Source organism: Amphibalanus amphitrite, unplaced genomic scaffold, assembly GCF_019059575.1.
Source record: "Amphibalanus amphitrite isolate SeventyFive unplaced genomic scaffold, NRLGWU_Aamphi_draft 000688F_arrow, whole genome shotgun sequence".
Lineage (NCBI taxonomy): Eukaryota > Metazoa > Arthropoda > Thecostraca > Balanomorpha > Balanidae > Amphibalanus > Amphibalanus amphitrite.
This window is the reverse complement of record NW_024882182.1, coordinates 1-19,250: the sequence shown is the minus strand read 5'-3', so window position 1 is coordinate 19,250 and position 19,250 is coordinate 1. Positions and strand designations below refer to the sequence as shown.

The following is a 19,250-nucleotide window of genomic DNA, read 5'->3' as shown; positions in this document are numbered from 1 at the left end:
AATGTACCGCCAAATTTCAATAGAGGTCCGTCGCTTTACACGCATGGAGTCGTCAATAGGCAATAGGCAACTGGGCAGGTCTCATGCGACTCGATATGACTCTTTTTACATTTTTTTTTTGCAACTGCTTCAACCAGCCTGACGCTGTTCTATATACCCTAGTTTTTGCACTTCATAAGTTAGGTTTGTTCGGGTTTGTTCATCTGTATGTTCATGCTTGATTCGCTATTTCACACCTTGGTGTGCTTTTTATTTCTTGTCACAAGTCGAAGAAGAGATTGGTCAATTTTAGTAAAAGTTTTTTATTTATAAATGTTGGCTAGATGTTGGCTGGTGCTGTTTTTCTTTACCTCAGTCTTTTGCCACACTTTTCAGGTTTAATGGAGACAGTAAGTGGCCATCACTGCAAGCCAATCAGTGATACGGCTCACTTCATCCTGGTCACCTGCAGCCCCTGAGGTGACTGTTCAAGTGGCAGGGTGTTGGATTGGAATAGCTGGCCACTCAGCCAATTTATCATCATAGTGTAGGAAATGTGAATATCCTCTTATCAGCAAAGTAAACCGAATAGCAAAAAAAAAATACAGCTGTCACATCACTATTGTGGCATACTCACTCACCAACTCCTCCCGGCTCTCATCACATAGGCACCTACATATACAATATGCAATGGTCTTCATTAAGCCCCCAAAATGCTCTCAATTTAAACTAAATCAATACCAGACAGTAGATGCCTGATTGAATTATATAAAATAGTTCATATGAGCAAACAATTTCTCTTGTTAGTGTTATAGAAGCTCATATTTGTATCACTAGCCAAAGGCTGTATTTCAGGAACTGCAGATCAACACTGCTCCAATATGGAAAAGCTAGTCAATGAAGAGGCTGACTTTGATACTCAAGAAAATGTGCAACCCAGCCAAGAGGCATCAATCAAGAGAATTGATAAAGGCACTGTGCACAATATTTGCTCTGGCCAGGTGAGGAGGAAATTGAATTCATTAAATAATTACCTTAGTAACTGGTGTTACTGTCATCTTACTGTGTGGATTCTTTTAAAAATGAAATAAGAGTTTATGGTATCAACTATCAGGCACTCAGAAATAACAGAGAGATGAACTGTGTCTGCTTCATGCCTATGATTGAGTCCATATAACCAACTCCCTGCCCAGTGAGACAACAAACAGCACAAGTTTGTATTTTGGCTATGTACAGATTTCCTTTTTAATTAAAAAATGGATGCAAAGTTAACTCAAGGATGGTCTGAATCATAGGTATTGAATATAACCCATCCTTGTGTAATGATATCTAAGTGACTTTATATCTTGCTGATCTGAGGCCAGCCTCTCCTGTGTGTAGGTACATGGGTATGCTGTACTGTGTTTATGATGTGCAAGGTGCTGGAGTCCATATGTTGTATGGATATATGGACACATGAACATCAAATATTCATACCTTTTCAACTAACCCTCGCCCGTATTGGCGTTTAGCCAGCCGCGAACGTAAGGGGGGAGGCCTGTTAGACCCCCTTGCCGTTTGACCCCTGATCGAGCTAGAGCTTCGCGGAAAAAATGAGCGTGTTACCCGTGACGAGAGGAAGCCGATGATACCCAAGTTTAAGGTCCTAGGTCATTGGTTGACCTCTCAGGTCAGGGCAATGACCCAAGAGTCGGGAAAATCGGGACCTGTTAGAACGTCGTAAAGTGTGGCTGCTATGGGTTTTTTCGGGGTGGACTACGAATATCATGTTAGTTTTCATCACAGATGATGTCTTCATGCATTTAGGCCAGGTCGTGTCAGGTCAGGTCAGGTCAACCAGTAGGGGTTCTGCCGGTTATTCGTAGTACCTGTCATCCCCATTCCATTCCATTCCAGTGTATTTTAGTAAACAAGGATCAAATAAATGTACAGAGCAAATAAGGGATCGGCGCAAAAGCATCGCTTAAATTAAAGCGCCTCTCCGAAACATCTTACATCTTAAACATCTTACAAAGGCACCAAAACTACTTCGTAAATGTTCACAATGCTGCTAAAATTCGAATTCAGCTAAAAAAAAAAACTAGCCTGGAAATATGTGAAACATGGAAATATGTGTGAACCGAGGTCATCAAAGGTCAGTGACCTCATCTGACTTTCAGGTGACCTTGACACCCACCCTAATGCATGGGACCAGCGTCATATCATATGTTCGAACGCTTGAAACCACGAAAAGACTGCAAACGTGCGGCTAATGCGAGCCGATATACGCCGAATCGTGATTCCGGCCAAACATGGTCTCGAGAAATAGGTCAAAGGTCACTTCGGCCAGGGTCATGACATTTTTGAGGATAGGTGTAAAACTGAGTAACTCGAGGGTACTGAAATTTTCGTCGCGATCAGCCGTTTTTACGCGAGTTATTCGCGAAAAACCGAGGGGGGGGGGGTCCGTTCGGGCTACACGGGCGAGGGTTAATCATATGAAACAATGGCTCCCAAAACTGTCTCCCCTTCCCGTGTGTACACGAGAGTTGAGCTCCATCGTATCCATTGTGTAACTGCCGCGGGGAACTGTCCTTCCACGATATTCCTTCGAGGAATTTAGGGCAAGTGAATTTCAATTCCCCGACTAAGGTAGGTTAGGGCCTTTGGGGTATTTTTTTATCGTAGTATTCCCACCCAACTAACTTTTATTTTATCCAGGTGATAACCAGCCTCCGCTCGGCGGTAAAAGAGCTACTTGAGAACGCGCTGGATGCCGGCGCTACTTCAGTGGAGGTCCACCTCTGCGACCACGGCGCCACCAGCATTGAGGTCATCGATAACGGCAACGGAATCACAGCGGACGACTTCGAGGCCGTAGGTACGTCATTGCACGATTTATGGCAACTTAGAAGATGTATTTTCACAAATTTTTAGTGCGTGCTCCGCTTGAATGATGCTATTGGCACGTTTCTTAGGCATGCTAAGTTGACTTTCTTTTTCAATTACGATTGAGCGGTTTTGTTAGACTGTTCGTAAAAATTGGTTTTTGGAGCACTCAAAGCTGGGTTGTATTGTGTCCACAGCCCTGAAGCACCACACCTCCAAGTTGCGAGAGTTTGACGATCTGCCCGGCGTTGGGACGTTCGGGTTCCGCGGGGAGGCTCTGGGGTCGCTGTGTGCACTGGCCGACGTGTCCATGGTAACACGTCACCGCCAGGCGCCGGTCGCCACCCGACTCAAGTTTGATGTAAACGGTCGTCTCATCGAACGAACTCCAGCTGCCCGGCAGGTAAGGACGGATGAAAAACAACACAATACTCCTTGTTTCAATAGCGGGAAAGTACTTGCTCTAATTGATGTTTTTATTTTCCGTAATCTTCTTCATGCGTTGCTGTTATTGCTGCTACTCTGTGTTGACTGGTCCTCCGTTCAGGTGGGTACGACGGTGACCGTGCGCCAGCTGTTCAGCACTCTGCCGGTACGGCGGCGGCAGTTCTGTGGCCGGGCGCGCCGTGAGGTCACGGACCTCCTGCAGCTGCTCTGGGGATATGCCCTGGTTGCCGACGGTGTCAGGTCAGTCAGCACACGGTGTCGGGTCTTTTTGGCTGAGGTAGAGCGGCTATTGGATGGCAGGTTTCGGTAGTTACTTTGTTTGATGGAATATGCACGCATGCCGAGTTTGGATGCCTGGCTAGATTTGCAGAAACATCATTCCAGAATCCAGAGGTTCGCCCACCTCACATTAACTTCAGTCACCAGACTGTACAACGTGTTGCCGTCAGTCGGTCATTCTCATCTTTACTCATCACCTGCCTTCCAGACTTTTCACGATCGCCGACCTGTCGCCGTTTTCGACTCGACCTCCAGGCTCCATCACACCCCCTCCCCTCCGCTGCGTCAGACCCTGGTCGTGCCATTCTCCGTGACCACCCGTCCCTCTCCAGGCTGGTGTGCACCCAGCAGGCGGCCGCCGGCCGGCGCAGCGTGCTGCTGAGCTCTCCGGCCGTGGCGGCGCTGCTCGAGCGCGTGACGGCGCTGTTCGGTCAGAAGCAGACGGCCACCCTGCTGCCGCTCCAGCCGACGGCGCCGTCAGACGGGACGCGCGCCGAGTTCGGGCTGGGCGCAGCGGCCGAGCGGACACAGCCCAAAGTCACGGTGCAGGTGCGACAGATGGGGAGTGCTGGCCAGGGCGGGCTGGAGATATACCGGTTGCTTTGCCTGAGTTCCTGTGCCTGAGCCTGGCTGACTTTTTTTAACCACATTTTGAACATTATTTTCGATCATGCTATTTCTCTTTCATTGTGCACAAGAGTCAAGACTAGGGTAAACGAAGATCAGATACGCTCATGTTTTGTAATCGTACAACCGACGCAAGATTAAGAACTGTTATCGAGATTGAGTGGTGCATGGTTGCTATCCTAGGTGAGTTGATGGCAAAGAATGTGGTGGGATATGGATAAAGATAGAATGCTGGACGGAAGGGGAGAATGCGTTCTGAAACATCATCAATATGTGCTACATCGTGACGATCGTAGAACATACTTTGACTGACCGTGTATGTTCCGTCGTCTTCAGAGTGGTCTGATCATTTATTCATCTGTTTATTCTAATTATTCAGGGCCTGGTGTCGTCCTGTGAGCACGGCAAGGGCCGTAGCGCGACCGACCGTCAGTTTATCGCCATTAACGGCCGGCCGTGTGATCATACCAAGGTACGTGCGAGGGTGCTGGGGTTAACCAGCTCTCACAGAATACACGGGAAAGATATACCGCTCACCATGCCTACAGTTTGTTATGCGTTTTTTCTTCTGTGAAAGGCATTTGCCCAACTGTCATAATATGCCAACGATCAAAATGCCTAGGCATTTTTATTTTACTTGACTAGGTCATTAATGTTTTGGTCTATGATCTTGTGGTAACAACCAATCACTTTGCATTTAGTGTCCTGATGTCGTAGTTTTTACGATTTCGCCCGCATCGACGCCTTGCAGGCCTATTGATATGAAACTATCGTAACGTAATGTCAACAGTAACTGTAACGCCGTACCTCTGGCATTTTCTCCACTGTGCACAGATCTGTCGCCTGGCGAACGACGTATACCGGAGCTACAACCGCCATCAGAGTCCCTTCCTGGTGCTGTCACTCACTCTAAGCCGACAGCACGTGGATGTGAACGTGACGCCCGACAAGCGCATGCTGTTCGTTCAAAACGAGAAGTTTCTGCTCGCCTGTGTCAAGGTCAGTTTAGAGTCAGCTGTCCATATGGTCATTCAGGTTGGTGGAAAAGAAGTGAATACTAAGTAAAAATGATACACGTAATCATAGATAACATGATTCATGTTATCTATGACGTAATGCATTATGGATTCTACAGATTTGTGTTGGATATTCAAAAGCTTGGTATAGGAGGTACGGCTCTCGCGAGATTAAGGGGTAGGTTTTGCCCTTTTACATTTCCGGTTATATCTCAGAAACTAACCGATCTACGATGAAGCCATTTTAAACGATCATGGCAGGCTTGTGCACGGTGACTGTAATTAATAGCTTGTGAACGAACAAGTCTATCGCATCTTCAACACTCAAAAGCTTAAGACGACCAAGATATAGCCTGAAGTATACTAAATTTCATAGGTGCAAAACCTGCCGCTAAAACCCGCGAGACCTTACGTACCTACTAAGCAAGAAGCATTGACTCATTGCACGACCGCAAAAATGGACGGCAACACTTTTTTGCACTGATTTTGAAACCATTTGGCACGTGCTCATTGCAGGTGTAGCATACTCTGTTGTATTAGTGCGTGCTTAACCTTATTCGCGACTAAGCTCCTTATATCATTTCTGCCGTTCGCAGGAGTCACTCGTCCAATGTTTCGAGAGCTTGCCGTCGTCGTTCAGAGTGGCTCCGCTGGCGCCGCCCGGTCTGCCGCCGGTGACGTCACAGTCGCCCTCAGTGACGTCATCTTCGCCTTCGGGCGGCCCGTCCGGCGACTGGATCTCGGCCATCAAGCGCAGCGCTCAGAAGAACGGGGGCTCGACCTCAACAGCGGCCGACAGCAGCAAACGTAAGCCGGAGTCGATAATGTTAGGGAAAACCTAATTTTCTACTCGGACGCCCGAAAGTTTTCGAGACATTGCCTTCAGCAGGGTCTCAACTTTCGAACGTATCTGATCTATTGATGCCTTTTTATTTATTTTTTGATAATTTTCTTGCATCCCTTGCTGTCATCCTAGGAGCTACGGTTCCCTGACCGCAGTTTGCGTCCGTTCGGCAGGTCAGTGTCTGGACCGTTTCTTCCGTCGGGTGCCGACTCCGGAGAAACCTGACGGAGGACCAGACGGCGGGGAGACAATCGCCGACGACCCTGCCACCGCTGGCGAGAGTCCAGGGGAGCGCCTGCTGTCCTCTAGTGCTCCGCTAACGCCCTCTGGTGCTCCGCTAGCTACCTCCGCCGCTGTCCCTTCTGGGGTCAGTACTGCCGTCTCCGCTGCTGCCGTTCCAAACGACTGCATTGATGGTGACTCAGAAATCGCTGTCATTTATCCGGAAACCGACTGCGACGCTGCTGAAGAGACATCGTATACGGACAATTCAGTGGCGACATGCAGTGTGGCCGAACGCCTCAAAGACACTGATGTGGTCGAGTTGACACAGTCGTCGGAGGGAGAATGTTATCAGCCGCCGTGCGAGGAGGGAAACGGTCTCACAACTCCGAGGACGAACGCTGAGACTATGGAGTGTTTGGATGTGACGGAAGTTTCAGTAGACAGAACAGCTGGGGTCGTGAACGAATCGGAATCTCAATCGGATGGGGCGCTACAAAAGCGGGACAAAACCAATGGCACTGTCGGCCCATCCATACCAACCTCTGAGCCAGTGGAGGTGGAGACGGCGATATCCCCCGACTCCGGTTTTACCGAGTCCTCTTCTCAGGAGAGTGATGACGGCGCGAGGAGGCAGGGTCGGAGGCGCGCGCGGCTGGCGTTTAGTATGGAGCAGCTGCGACGCCAGCTAACGCAGCTGGAGAGCGCCACGGCGGAGAGCGGCGGTACAGGACGCGACTGGCGGTTCCGGGCCGCCATCAAACCGTCAGACAACTCGGCCGCAGAGGAGGAGCTCAGTCTGCAGATCAAGAAGGACGACTTTTTGAAGGTGAGCACGGTACAGTTGTGGGAGCGGGGTTGGGGATGGACGCATGATGGCCTCGCTTTTTGCATGCTCCTAAATCACAACGAACAGAGGAGCGGGTTTTCTGATAAGTGCTGTCAGCTATCGCGAAATCACCTGACTCAACATATCATCACCAAACATACGTGGAAGATGACGATTAAGGAAGGTAGCTTAATATTTTCATCGCACAGTGCGGTCTTATAAGCCCAACTCATCGACGTGTGTGACTGTATCTTCCTCTGTTGATCACTATCCACTGGTCGATATCTAACAAATGATCGGTGGTTCGCTGCAGATGCGCGTGGTGGGCCAGTTCAACCTGGGCTTTCTGGTGACCCAGCTGGGACGCGACCTGTTCCTGATTGACCAGCATGCCACCGACGAGAAGTACAACTTCGAGCGGCTCAGTCGACAGCCGCTCTCTAAACAGCCGCTAGTTGTGTGGGTAGCTTCGGACAGGACTGGGTGTGTTCCGTGCAGGGAACGGAACGAGTCCCTGTGCTTTTTCCCGTCAATGTACTTTTATGCTACAGCCGCCATTTTCATTGTTCTATTGTTTGACAGTGGTACTACCCAGTTATCGTGCACAAGACGTACAATACCATGAATCCCTCACTCGCTAGTGGAGCTGACAGACCCCCCCCCTCCTGGGCAGCCCCCAGGAGCTGGAGCTGCCGGCCACCTCCGAGGAGACGCTGCTCTCCCAGCCGGAGGTGTTCTCGGCCGCCGGGTTCCACGTGGCGGAGGACGCGGCAGCGCCGCCGGGCCGCCGTCTGCGCCTACTGGCCGCGCCCGCCGTCCAGGGCGTGGTGTGCGGCCGATCCGACCTCGAGGAGCTCATCTGGCTGGTACAGGAGTCGCCCGGACCGCTGACCGCTCTTAGGTGAGACCCCGGTACGATGGACGTTCTCTCAGGTGAGACCGCGGTACGATGGACGTTCTCTCAGGTGAGACCGCGCCGCAGCAGCGACTCTTAGATGAGATCTCGACATATTGTGGAGGTTCTCAGGTAAAATCCGTTACGATGGTGGCTCTCAAGTTATACGTTGGTGTGATGGAGGTTCTCAGGCCACCAAAAGTTATTGTAGGCAATGAATGAATCGCGATAACCATACATTATAAATACCTACTCAGTAATTGAATAAATAAACAATTAAATGACACCTAGTGACCCCTGACCGCTTCTGTGACCGGCAGGCCGTCGCGGGTGCGCGCGGTTCTGGCGTCCCGCGCGTGCCGCACCTCTGTGATGATCGGCACGGCTCTCTCTCATTCGGGCATGGCCCGGCTGGTGGAGCACATGGCCGAGATGGACCACCCCTGGGTGAGAGACGGGTGGTGAAGTCCGATTAGGGGGGAGGGGGGGGGGGTAGATTTCGGGATGCAGACATATGGACGATCACGTTAGGATATAGAAATTGAAAATTGTTGGATATGCTACAGTCATAATCAATGAGTACCAATGGTGTCTTCAACTCAGGCCAGCAGTTGCGATAGGTCAAATGTTTGGATGAAATGCTCCGGATGAGTTAAAACCCCGTTGTGTTGTGATGAATCATGATGTCCGCTGTGTTTCAGAACTGTCCCCATGGCCGGCCGACGATGCGCCATCTGGTGTGCCTCAACATGCTGGAGAAATCGTGACCGCCCGCGATAGACTACCTAAACAGGCTGTCGGTGGTAGTCCTCTCCTTCACACCGCCTCAAAATGCTCTAGAAGCGGTGAACGCCCGCGTCAGACCGGTATCCTCTGAAGGACTCCTGGCCGGGCAGATGTGGATCAGGGCAGCGGCAGACCGTAGAGCTTGTCGCTGTGAATGAATGTAGTAGCTCAGCTTCGTCGTGTTGCGGGACTTGAGCCATGTCGATGGCGTACTGCCATATAATTCCTGAAGAATCCAGAATTCATATTGCTCGGCTGTGATTGTCATTGTCATAGACGAGTACGCCACTTGTCTTATTGTGTATCGCCACATAATCTTGCTTCCATTCGCAGTTACTGGTAAAGCTGTGACTGGTGCATACCCAGCATTTGACGTTTTATTTAGATGTGCATATTTTTGTAGATGCTCGTCGTCACTTTCTCTTGGTCGCAATTGTCCCAGGCTAACGCATATATGTAAAGCCATCACCCCATAAAACGGGGTGGGTAATGCTTCATTCAGACAGTATTTCATAGTGTGCCAACGACCAAATGCGCATGAATACATGATGTATGTGAAAATAATGAACAAACTTGCCGTCGCTTAGGTAAGCTCGGATAGGGAGCGTTCATACAAGAGGGTCATATAACCGGTCCTTCCAGTGCTAGTGGTTTTCAAAATGAGCCGTGAATAACGTCTGCTGCAATGCTCGATATGATTGGTGCTTTGCCACAACTTCGTGTGCCAAAAATGTCAAAGATTTTAGAGAAAATTCCAGGTTCATCCCTGTTCACAAGCAACATCTGAAAGACTAAAATTGTGCACAAAATGCATATATTTCAGAGTGGTTGCCTCATCACACTGCATTGCACGTTAGCACACATCACTTTGCGCACATAAGCACACATCACATTGCACATGACTAGAATGTCAGCCGCAACGTATCACTTTCAACCACACCAGTTCACAAACGTCAGTGCAGCACAGCTGTACCGACTTCACAACACAAACAAGCATACCTTCAAAGAAGGAATCGGGGCGAGTTCGCATTCGGATCGTCACCGCACCATTCGCTGGTCTGGGTCACTTATAAGTTCACATGCAATAAAACGGTAACAAGCACTCAAATCTCACAATTTTCAGGTACCGCATTCTCGTAGCAATCACTCTGCGCGCGAACAAACAACAATCACATAACGGCGAGGCTGGCCGTTAGTCGCAGCACACTATACACTCGCAGGAGATAAATGCGGAAATCTATCTATAGATTATTACGTCGAACAACTAAAACGCGCTCGGTAAGGACCCCGTCTATGGGACATGGGTTACTCAGGGCAGTGGGTCGTCCAATGCCCGCAAATGTGACCATGCGCGACATCTATCGCACATTACACGCGCTTTGAGCCCAACCGTCGCAGAACCTGAGGTATCTCTACAAATCTGTCTAGTCCTACTGCGTCAGTTCCCACTCCTTCTCTAGTCTCCCGGCCCACAATATTATCTGCGCGATAATATCACCAACACTTTTCGGGTCATTCTTCTAGGCAGCTCGGTTTCCAACACTTTCAGGTCGTTTATCTAGCAGCCCAAACTACCTCGACCACTCCTCCCATTCCCCTCCTTGCCCCACCCGCTAAGCTCACCCTCCGCCGTCGCTCCGGTTGACCCGGTTCCTCCGCCGCTCAGAATCCGTGCGTATCGCGCTTCAGGTGGAGCCAGTCGATGAATCGCTGGTGGCGGCGCCGCTGCCGGTTCAGCTCCGTGACGGCGCGGCCCAGCTTGAACGAGTTCTTGCGCAGGTACATGCGCGCGTCCTCCTTCAGTTGGCGCAGTTTGTCCGGGTGGCTGTCGTCGAGAAGCACGTTCTCGGTGAGGTAGGGGTTCAGACGGAAGTAGCTGTGAGTGGGCAGTAGCTCCGTGAGAATGGTGTGCACACCTGGAACGGGGAAGGAGGGTCGGTCAATGGTCGGCCCGGGTCTGTCTCGGACTGTTATAGACTGACAGACTAAATCCAAGGGAAATGTTCCGAGAAGTCATCCATCAGCAGACTAAACGGAAAGGAATCTAACGTTTGACCAATTGTGAAACAGGCATTTACAGCACGCACAAGAGTAAGAAAGGGAAATTAACTCACTGACTAAAAACATATCAACATGCCAGCCATGAGTGGCGCATAAAACATGAAAAAAATAACAAAGCGAAATCAAAGACCGCACACACTCAAATCTTTTACCTTCAGTATCTGTGGCACTGTCGACGAATTTCCGGATCTTGGTCATCCATGAGGTGGCGTCGGGCGCGGCGGCGGCGGCGGCGGCCGTCGGCCGGGTGCTGAGCATGCTGGGCGCGAACCGGCCGGTGCCGATGGAGACGACGCACTGCAGGGGCTCCTGCGGCCACAGCTGGCGCGCCTCGTGGATGGCGATCGCCGCCGGGTTATTCACCAGAATACCGCCGTCCTGAGCGTAAGGAGAGTGTGTGGTGAGCACATGGCGATAGGACTATGTGGGAGTGCTGAAACAACCATCGCACCTTGGCAATCTTGTAGAATGCAGACACTGACACTACGAGGCAGCCTGCTTTACAAAAGCGCTTGAAGAGAAATCCACGAAACATCGGAAGAGAAAGAAAGTCGAAGAAAGCACACAAATAAAACTGGTGCCGGTGGCTAATGCGATGTTAGTTGGAAAAAATGTTGAAGCTGAGAAATATGCAGATTGCAGCAACATTTACGTTATCAACTGGATGCGACAAAACGAATCCATAAATACGATGAAAAGAAGATAGCATTCAGTGAGCGTATATAGTAACGCTCACCGTTTCACGACAAAAGTAGCGTGACGCGCCTGTCCACCACCCACTCCTGGGTGACCCTGTCGGCTCTCACCTGGTGGAGCATGTCCCCAATGCGACACTCCTGGAAATAGCCAGGGGCCGCCGCCGACGCCTGGACCGCCTCCCACACCTTGTACCGGCTGCTGCCTGCGAGAGCCGCAAAACGCAACCTTAGATCGAGGTCAGCAGTGCACACGCAACTCGACCGCAGGCAGCCTTTCGATACGACAGATTTACATGATGAAAAACATGCATAAGGGTAGCTACTAGCCAAACGAATGATTCCTTTCTCTAAAAGCTGGACACTGTGTCCAGTGACACTGGACCTGGACAACTGAACCACTGAGCACTGAACCTCCAGTTAACTGAAAGCCCCGAACAACTGTATTAAGATTATTCATCTATCATCCAGTGCATACCCTGGTAGTGCGACTGCACGTGGTGCGGGTGGTTGTAGCTCCGAAATATAAACGCCTGCAGCTGGTCACTGCTGACCAGCGTCGATACGGCTGCCACCTGACGGAGAGACGAGAAAATACAGTCATACGGCAACCCTATGTACCGGGAACCAGCTGCGCCAAATAGTAAACGAATTCCTTTTTTCTGTTGATTTTATCTTGTTTGCGCCATTTCCCGGGCAAAAGCCGCGCTGTGTCTAGGGGACTTGGCTAACCACAGATGGCTGACCAGCGCAAATAAGCTGATGTGAAAAGCTGTCACCGATGGTGTGCATCAGTTACACGCAGTCACGTTCAGCCGCCTCAGCGAAAACTCCACGACGTGTTAGAATGCAAATCATATAGATGTCACCCTGAAAGATATCAATGGAGGATAACCTATCAACTCGTACCCCACCTGTTCCGACCGTCCCGCTCGGTACCTTGGGCGCGGCCTGGTCGCGGCTGAAGGCGATGAGCGGCTGCATGCCCAGGTTCTGCTGCAGGATGACGCGCCACGCCTCCGTGTCGTAGTAGCTGTGTTCCCAGAGCAGCTTTGTGGTGCCCTTGAGCCGGGTCTGGGTGAACACGGCCGTGCCCAGCCGGGTGTACAGCTCCTCCACCTCGTCCAGTGACCGCTTCAGGGGACCTGCAGGCGGCCGGTCCGTTATTATCGGTAGGAGAAAGTGATATGTATTGCATACTGACACCTAAAATGAGTCGTTTATGTGGCGTAACCCAATTATAGACGAACTAAGCTTTTACAAAAAGTTCCGGCAATAGCTCTCGCCATAATATCCCGTTAAAAGGTACGGAAGAACTCAATACCTGGCCCGCCCGCTGTACCCTCCGGCACTTTGTTTGCTCCATCCGTTCGCGAGCCCGTCTCCCTCAACTAACAGTCCTACAGATAACAGAGATCCTACCCAGTGACCCGGGAGTAGTGAGTGTAACTGGTCGCGCGGTCACCGCACATTTTCTGTCCATTACGGAGTCATTGATCCCGGTTCTGGGCGACAGGTAACAAGCAGTTTCCCGCGCTGCTGTCCTGCTCCGACTCATCCAGTAGTTTTCCCCGCACCATCGCCTCCGACTAGCCCAGCAGGCAAGCGAGCACCACCCAGCTCTCACTTAGTGCCCGTCATTTTCCCGTGTGCTGGCCCCGACCCTCGCTCACCCAGCAGGCAGGCGAGCAGCGCACCGGTGCTCACACCGCAGATGAGGTCGAACATCTGGTACACCGGCTGCCCGCTCAGGCGCTCCAGTTCCCGCAGCAGCTCGATGGCCAGGATACCCCTGCAGGGCGGCCACAGGGTGGTGAAATGACGCGTCAGCGGTAGGCGACATGCCACACTGGTGGATAGCATGCCAGTCTACTGTCTAACAAATACATACCGAAAGACCTACGGCCCATTATGTGACAGATCAAAGGGAAAGGGAATGTAGAGGCTGACAGACCTTAGATAATGCACGACCGCGGTACCATACGATAGAATATGGATCACGTTTAATATCTATCGTAAATTATATTTCAATTTTAACTTCGATCTTCCCGACGCACTATCGTAGTTAGACTGCTGTGAGGACAAGAGCCGAACGAGTACGTACGGCGTACAAAATATTCCCCCAGCACAGCTCCATATCGGTCATTATCAGAGCCGTCAATCCACCCAGGCCGTATCAGTCCTGCAACACAACGCTGTCAGGCCCGGTCACACAGCGTACCAGCTGCGCGCGCGGCCACTAACCGTATGCCGCCGCCGTCGATGCTCAGGATGCGGATGCCGCGGCCGGTGACAGGCCGCACGTAACCGAGCAGCGCCAGCGCCTCGCGCAGCTGCATCTGGACCACCTTGTCGGACGTCTCCTCGTACATGGTGAGTAGGCAGGAGACGGCGCCCTCCTGGGGGCGGTGCATACCGTGTCAGGGGTGACACCATGACAGCGTCACGGACACCGCAGGTTTTGCCGAAACAAAACTTCAGACAAACGAAAGAAACTGACTGAAGAATGTTACTGTGCAACAATTTCATAAAGTCTTATAAAAAGCGTAACAAGTTCCTTTATGTCATCCCTGACCGGAAAACCACCGTAAATCCGCTGGCGACAATCCGCTGGCGATCAGCCGAAAACGATCTATTTGATTCCCAGCCACGTCACATCACCCAAACTTCCATCATCCAATGACGGTACAAGCTCCCCAGCCAATACGATCCCTCGCAGGTCGGCCAGACTCAGCATTTCTCACCATGAAGGCCAGGTTGATGGCCTCCGGGTGCTGCTGCAGGTGGCGACACAGGTCCTCCACGCGCCGCGAGCGTGACATATCGGTGCGCGCGGAGCGAACCAGACCGACCAGGTCACGGGTGCGAGCGTCAATGCCGCCCTAACAGACAGACGGAGCCATGGGGAATGTCAGAATTCCTAAGTGAATAGTTAAGATACTAATTCAGCAGATTTGGCATTTGTCACACATGCGAAATGGGCTGGGATTGGCAGAAATGGACTCGAATTATGACAATCCTGAGAAGATTAACAGTTCAGGTGGCAGAACACTGATTTGCTTTGACATACCCTTGCTGATGCCAGTTCCAGTTTCCATTTAGGCACCACCTTTGGTTGAGGTTTTTCAGGAATCTTCAGAAGACTCATGTAACTTTGCCATGAGCTGACATCTGGGGGCACTCTCTGTTCCTTGGCTGCAGGAAGAGGCTCTTGGGGAGGACTTGACTTGGCCTCCTGCTCAACAGAGGACTTTGAAGACAACTGTGACTGCAGTTCTGGTGCTTTTGCTTCATTATCACTGACAATCTTTTGCACAGGACTAGTTGCCTGGGCTTCACCAATGGTTCTGTGCACCAAGTCCCTGAGAACCTGGGTAAGCCTCACATGAAGAGAAGCATTTCTGAGTTGTGTTCTTGATGCCATCTTAAATCAGCATAAATCTGAAAGAAGAAATGACTGAATTAGCAAGTGGTTACAATCAATTAGCACAAACATATAATTTATAATATAAGAACGCACCTAAGAACGCTACGGCAGCCTTTCGTACAAAAACATAAGTTTGTTATGGTGTGTAGGCATGTAACAGACTATAGTGATTCACCAGATGCTGGTGATTGGAAATAGGAACAGCAAAGTAGGATGCATTCAGTTCCTGGAAATTGATAGATGATACTGTTCAAGAATTCAGCATTCAGTACTTATGCCAAAAAGGATATCAATCTGTCCCACAAAAGGGAATTCCTGAACCATAGGTACCTGAAAAAGGAAGGGAGTTGCTGCCACTTTGACCCATCATCTCCAAGAACTTCGGGACCCATTCTCACATCTCAAGCAGCATTTATTAGAGGAATCAGAATCAAGTATCAAGGTCTTAAGGGCTCTGGAAGAAGATGTTGAGGTCGAGATCTATTAACCCAATCAAATTATTCTCAGATGATAGGTATGCTTTGATGTATTTATATGCTACCATACCCTCTGGCTTTGTAGTTTGTACATAATAGTTTTATTAGAGGATCCAGACATATGCCATTTCATGCAGGTCACAGCATATGCAGGTACCTACCTACTCCTCAAAAAAGGTTTGTTTTCAATGGAAAAAATAACTTGGATTTCATTTTTATATGAGTTGACATTGACATGACATGACATGACATAACACAGACCAAAGCCATATAGAGACAACAAATATAATAGTTATACTTTAGCCACTCCCCCCCCCCCCTTAAAGGGACACTCCCACCTTAACATTAGTTTTGAGTTGAGATCAGGGCCTCGTCTAAGGAATTTTCACTGGGGGGGCCAGAGACAACCTAGCCAAACCTAGGGTACCCCCAAATCCTGTTTTCTCACCGGATTTAGACCACTTATTTTTCATCACAGCCCTGACACCATGATTTTTTTTTTTAACTAAAAAGAAAATAGTGGACGATCCGACCCATGGTTTTATATTAGTTTGTAGCCTCCTCACCTTGCCCCATGAGACAGTAATGATCACACTTCTCGGTGTTGAGCGTTTGTTTGAGTGGCAGTGCCTCGTCTAAGGAATTTTCATGACGAGCCTCATGTCGATGGCCCGCACGCATAATTTTTTTTTTTGCGAACCACATCGGTTTCTGATGGGCCCCGCCGACTTCTGAGTGCTCGGTACCGAACTCTGAGGACTAATTCCAGCTTCTGGACCCACGTCGGCCTCTATGATAGCCCACACTGGTTTTATATGATCCATACCAGGCTTTAAAGATCAATCTGAGTAGAGACCGTATTTTCCCACGTAGAGCCCCCTCAGACGAGTGTAATGCCTGTGTATCAACTTGGAGACTGACTACTGAGGGCTTCTCAGGTGGATTCTCCATAATCGCCGTGGATCTCCGACACAACCTTAAGGTCGTCAGAGGCTATAGTGTGAGACAATCGGGGCCCCGTGTAGTAGTGCAATTTGAGGCCCGTTGGGACCCTAAGTGACTGGGATTTGCCCTCCGGGACTCCATTTTTGTTTTTCTTTTGTTGGGTTAGGCCCTTTCGGTCTGACGAGACCATTTCAGAGCCGGAAGGATGATAGGAATTAGGGGCAGACATTGGTCTGGGCAGGCACCCCAGTGAGTCACCTGGGCTGAACCTGTCCAGTCGGACAGGCCGCCCAGCCCGATGGCACTCACTGCACCCGGCTGCGGACTAGCTCCAGTGGAGCCGTTCCCGTGTGGGTTAGAGTGCCTGTCCAGCCCGGAGCAGGGGGTTGCGGCATGGAGAAGGATTTGACTGTCCTGAGGATGGAAAGCACGGCTCGGTGCCGGGACTCCATGCCGACTTCTTTAGATAACCCAGAGCTGTCAGTTCCCGTCGCCACACACAGACCACCAATCTGCGCCTATGTACGACCCACCCGGAACGGGAACCTGCTTCATTACGATTAGGAGCTATACTCTAGCCGCACACCGGTGACCGTCCAGCCAGAAGTTGGACGCCGCATAGTGAGGACGACGATAGGCAAAAACAACAGATTGACGCCCCGAGGACAGAAACAACAGATTAATAGGAGAATTTGATACGTTATTTGATACGTTATTTGATACGTGATTGATAGGAGAGACTAGGCAAAAAAGGAGAATTTTTTGCCGGTAGAGCGTTGGACTCCTCGTGGCTCGTGGTGAGGGCACGCGTCCCGGTTATAACAGTCCGGGTTCGAAACGCGACGGAGTCGCTCGATGTTTATGAGCCTCCTGGCGAGTATAGTTGCGGTTGGTAGCAGGCCGTAGCTGCAGTCGAAGTCAGTGAGGGGACCGGCCGTGCGCGGCTTTGTGCATACGTTAAACTTTGGGCTCTAAATTCTGCCATAGATCAGGAATTGCGCGATCGGAGGGTAGAGGGCAGGGCAGGGCCAACGCAACAAGCTCTGCTTAGCGGGGGCTCTGTCCTTGTGAATCCTTCGATTCAAAAGGTTCGGACTAAATTTATAAAAAAAAGAATACCCGGGACACGGAGTTGGGCCGCCTGAAAAGACGAAATGTAACGTATTGCTGAGCGAAAAAAAAAATGGTTCAGGTAAACAAAATAAACACTTGATAACAACCCTAGGTAATCGGGTATATCAATGTGCTCACATTGCATCCATGTGTCGTTTACGCGTTTGTTTTCATGTGGACTGACGACTCGCAATAAAAGTTCGTTTGCTCTTTCGCTATTGCCGGCCCCCCCAGTAGTGACTTTTTGCCCTGACTGGGGGGGCCAGGTTGGTGACTGCGGGGGTTTGGCCCCCCCAGTTAACATGTTAGACGAGGCCTTGGTTGAGATAGCCAAATTGGTGGCCATGGCCTGCAAATACCGGTTTGGGCACTCACAACATCGACAAATGCTTTAATTCGGAGATATGGAATTTCAAACTTGCAGTTTTCGGATTCTAAGGGGCTAGTGCATTGGTATGCCCCCTTAGAATTTGTGACGTCAGCGGAGATCTAACGATTTTTAAATCTTTTACTAAAACGTTTGGTAGCACGCGGTGGTATATGCTGCTTGGCGCGCAACAAATGCCGCACTTTCAAATAAAGTCGCTAGGAACAGCGGAGATCCCAAAAAGTAAACAAAAGTAAAAGTCTAATATCTTGAAAACCGGTGAATATTTTTCGATGAAATTTGGTAGATATTCGTTTTCGCTCTTTCTGAACCGAGCGACATCACTTTCGTGCCAATTCATTAACTTTTTTGAAGGTGGGAGGGTCCCTTTAATTCCCATTCACTGCACCCTGTGGCCTGTCACTGATAAGTTTCAACAGGTAGAACAGCACACCGACACCTTTCTTCCCGTCCCATGCAGGATTCACAGCACTCGTTTTCCAATTCTCACAAATCAAATTTCCCTACACGCAGGAAAATCACAAACATACCTTCCTCCTTCGCTTTGTTTTCTACCCCTATCGCCTCTCTGCCTCCCTACGTTCCTTGGGTATTGGTTCCTTGTTATGAATGGGATTGTTGGCCTTGTTATGAATCTGAGTTTTTCAAGGCCATTATGCGTCACATTTGCCTAGCAGTAACAATATTATCTTTGGGTATCCTGAGCTTATGTCGTCATCAGATCGCTCCGATTGTTGGCGAATGGAAAGACGCCAATTTTATTTCGCTTCAATCGAAACCATAGAGAATTAGCATCAGCGTTCTGCGTTTACCGTTGTGAAAAACATTTTGTGTCTTAAAAATTACGATAATAAGTGTTAACATAAGAAACAACTCCAATTTCGTCTACATTCTGTTGTAATAAACCCGGAAGAGATAATTTTAATGACGTCATTATCCCACTTAATATATTTCGTTCTTACCCAATTCATGGGTAAGTGGGCCATGGCGTGACCCGTCCACCACACATCACACCACTTTTCGACCAATCAGCGCACGGGTGTGTCCACAACATTGTATCTCATTGGCTTATTTCTAGGGCGCCGTGCACGGAAGATATCCTGGGTCCTTGGGGCTGGCGCGTATGGAGAGGTGCGTGGGCCCCGTCTCTCTCTCTCTCTCTCTTCTCCTCCTCTCCTCTCTCTCCTCTCCTCCTCTCGCTCTCTCTCTCTCCTCTCTCTCTCTCTCTCTCCTCCCTCTCTCTCTCTCTCTCTCTCTCTCTCTCTCCCTCTCCTCTCTCTCTCTCTCTCTCCTCTCCTCCTCCTCTCTCTCTCTCTCTCTCGCCTCCTCTCTCCTCTCCTCTCCTCCCTCTCT

The 19,250-nt window shown here is 50.1% G+C and overlaps 2 protein-coding genes across 6 annotated transcripts; one reads left to right on the top strand and one right to left on the bottom strand.

Moving 5' to 3' along the window:
* The first annotated feature begins 18 nt into the window (after positions 1-18).
* On the top strand, positions 19-9,360 carry LOC122364638 (mismatch repair endonuclease PMS2-like). Of its 2 annotated transcripts, XM_043335223.1 has the most exons (15): positions 19-78; positions 376-459; positions 835-980; positions 2,680-2,839; positions 3,045-3,250; positions 3,395-3,534; positions 3,906-4,122; positions 4,580-4,672; positions 5,035-5,199; positions 5,813-6,023; positions 6,234-7,111; positions 7,425-7,570; positions 7,785-8,012; positions 8,327-8,453; positions 8,708-9,360. In XM_043335223.1, exons 3-15 carry the CDS (start codon positions 861-863, stop codon positions 8,771-8,773), a joined length of 2,757 nt encoding a protein of 918 aa, XP_043191158.1. In that variant the 5' UTR covers positions 19-78; positions 376-459; positions 835-860; the 3' UTR covers positions 8,774-9,360. The 2 variants fall into 2 exon arrangements, with proteins under 2 accessions (XP_043191158.1, XP_043191157.1); XM_043335222.1 differs by lacking the exon at positions 19-78 and having other exon boundaries at positions 119-459.
* Positions 9,361-9,589: 229 nt separating this feature from the next.
* Positions 9,590-18,610, bottom strand: LOC122364639 (calcium-independent phospholipase A2-gamma-like). 4 transcript variants are annotated; one of them, XM_043335225.1, is made up of 10 exons: positions 18,428-18,610; positions 14,619-14,989; positions 14,293-14,430; positions 13,793-13,947; positions 13,222-13,340; positions 12,488-12,693; positions 12,027-12,123; positions 11,660-11,754; positions 11,006-11,231; positions 9,590-10,708 (listed from the first exon to the last, which is right to left on the bottom strand). In XM_043335225.1, the coding sequence occupies exons 2-10, from the start codon at positions 14,970-14,972 to the stop codon at positions 10,455-10,457; spliced, it is 1,644 nt and encodes a 547-aa protein (XP_043191160.1). In that variant the 5' UTR covers positions 14,973-14,989; positions 18,428-18,610; the 3' UTR covers positions 9,590-10,454. The 4 variants fall into 4 exon arrangements, with proteins under 4 accessions (XP_043191160.1, XP_043191162.1, XP_043191161.1 ...); XM_043335227.1 differs by having other exon boundaries at positions 18,482-18,515; XM_043335226.1 differs by having other exon boundaries at positions 18,453-18,497.
* Between the last annotated feature and the right edge of the window lie 640 nt (positions 18,611-19,250).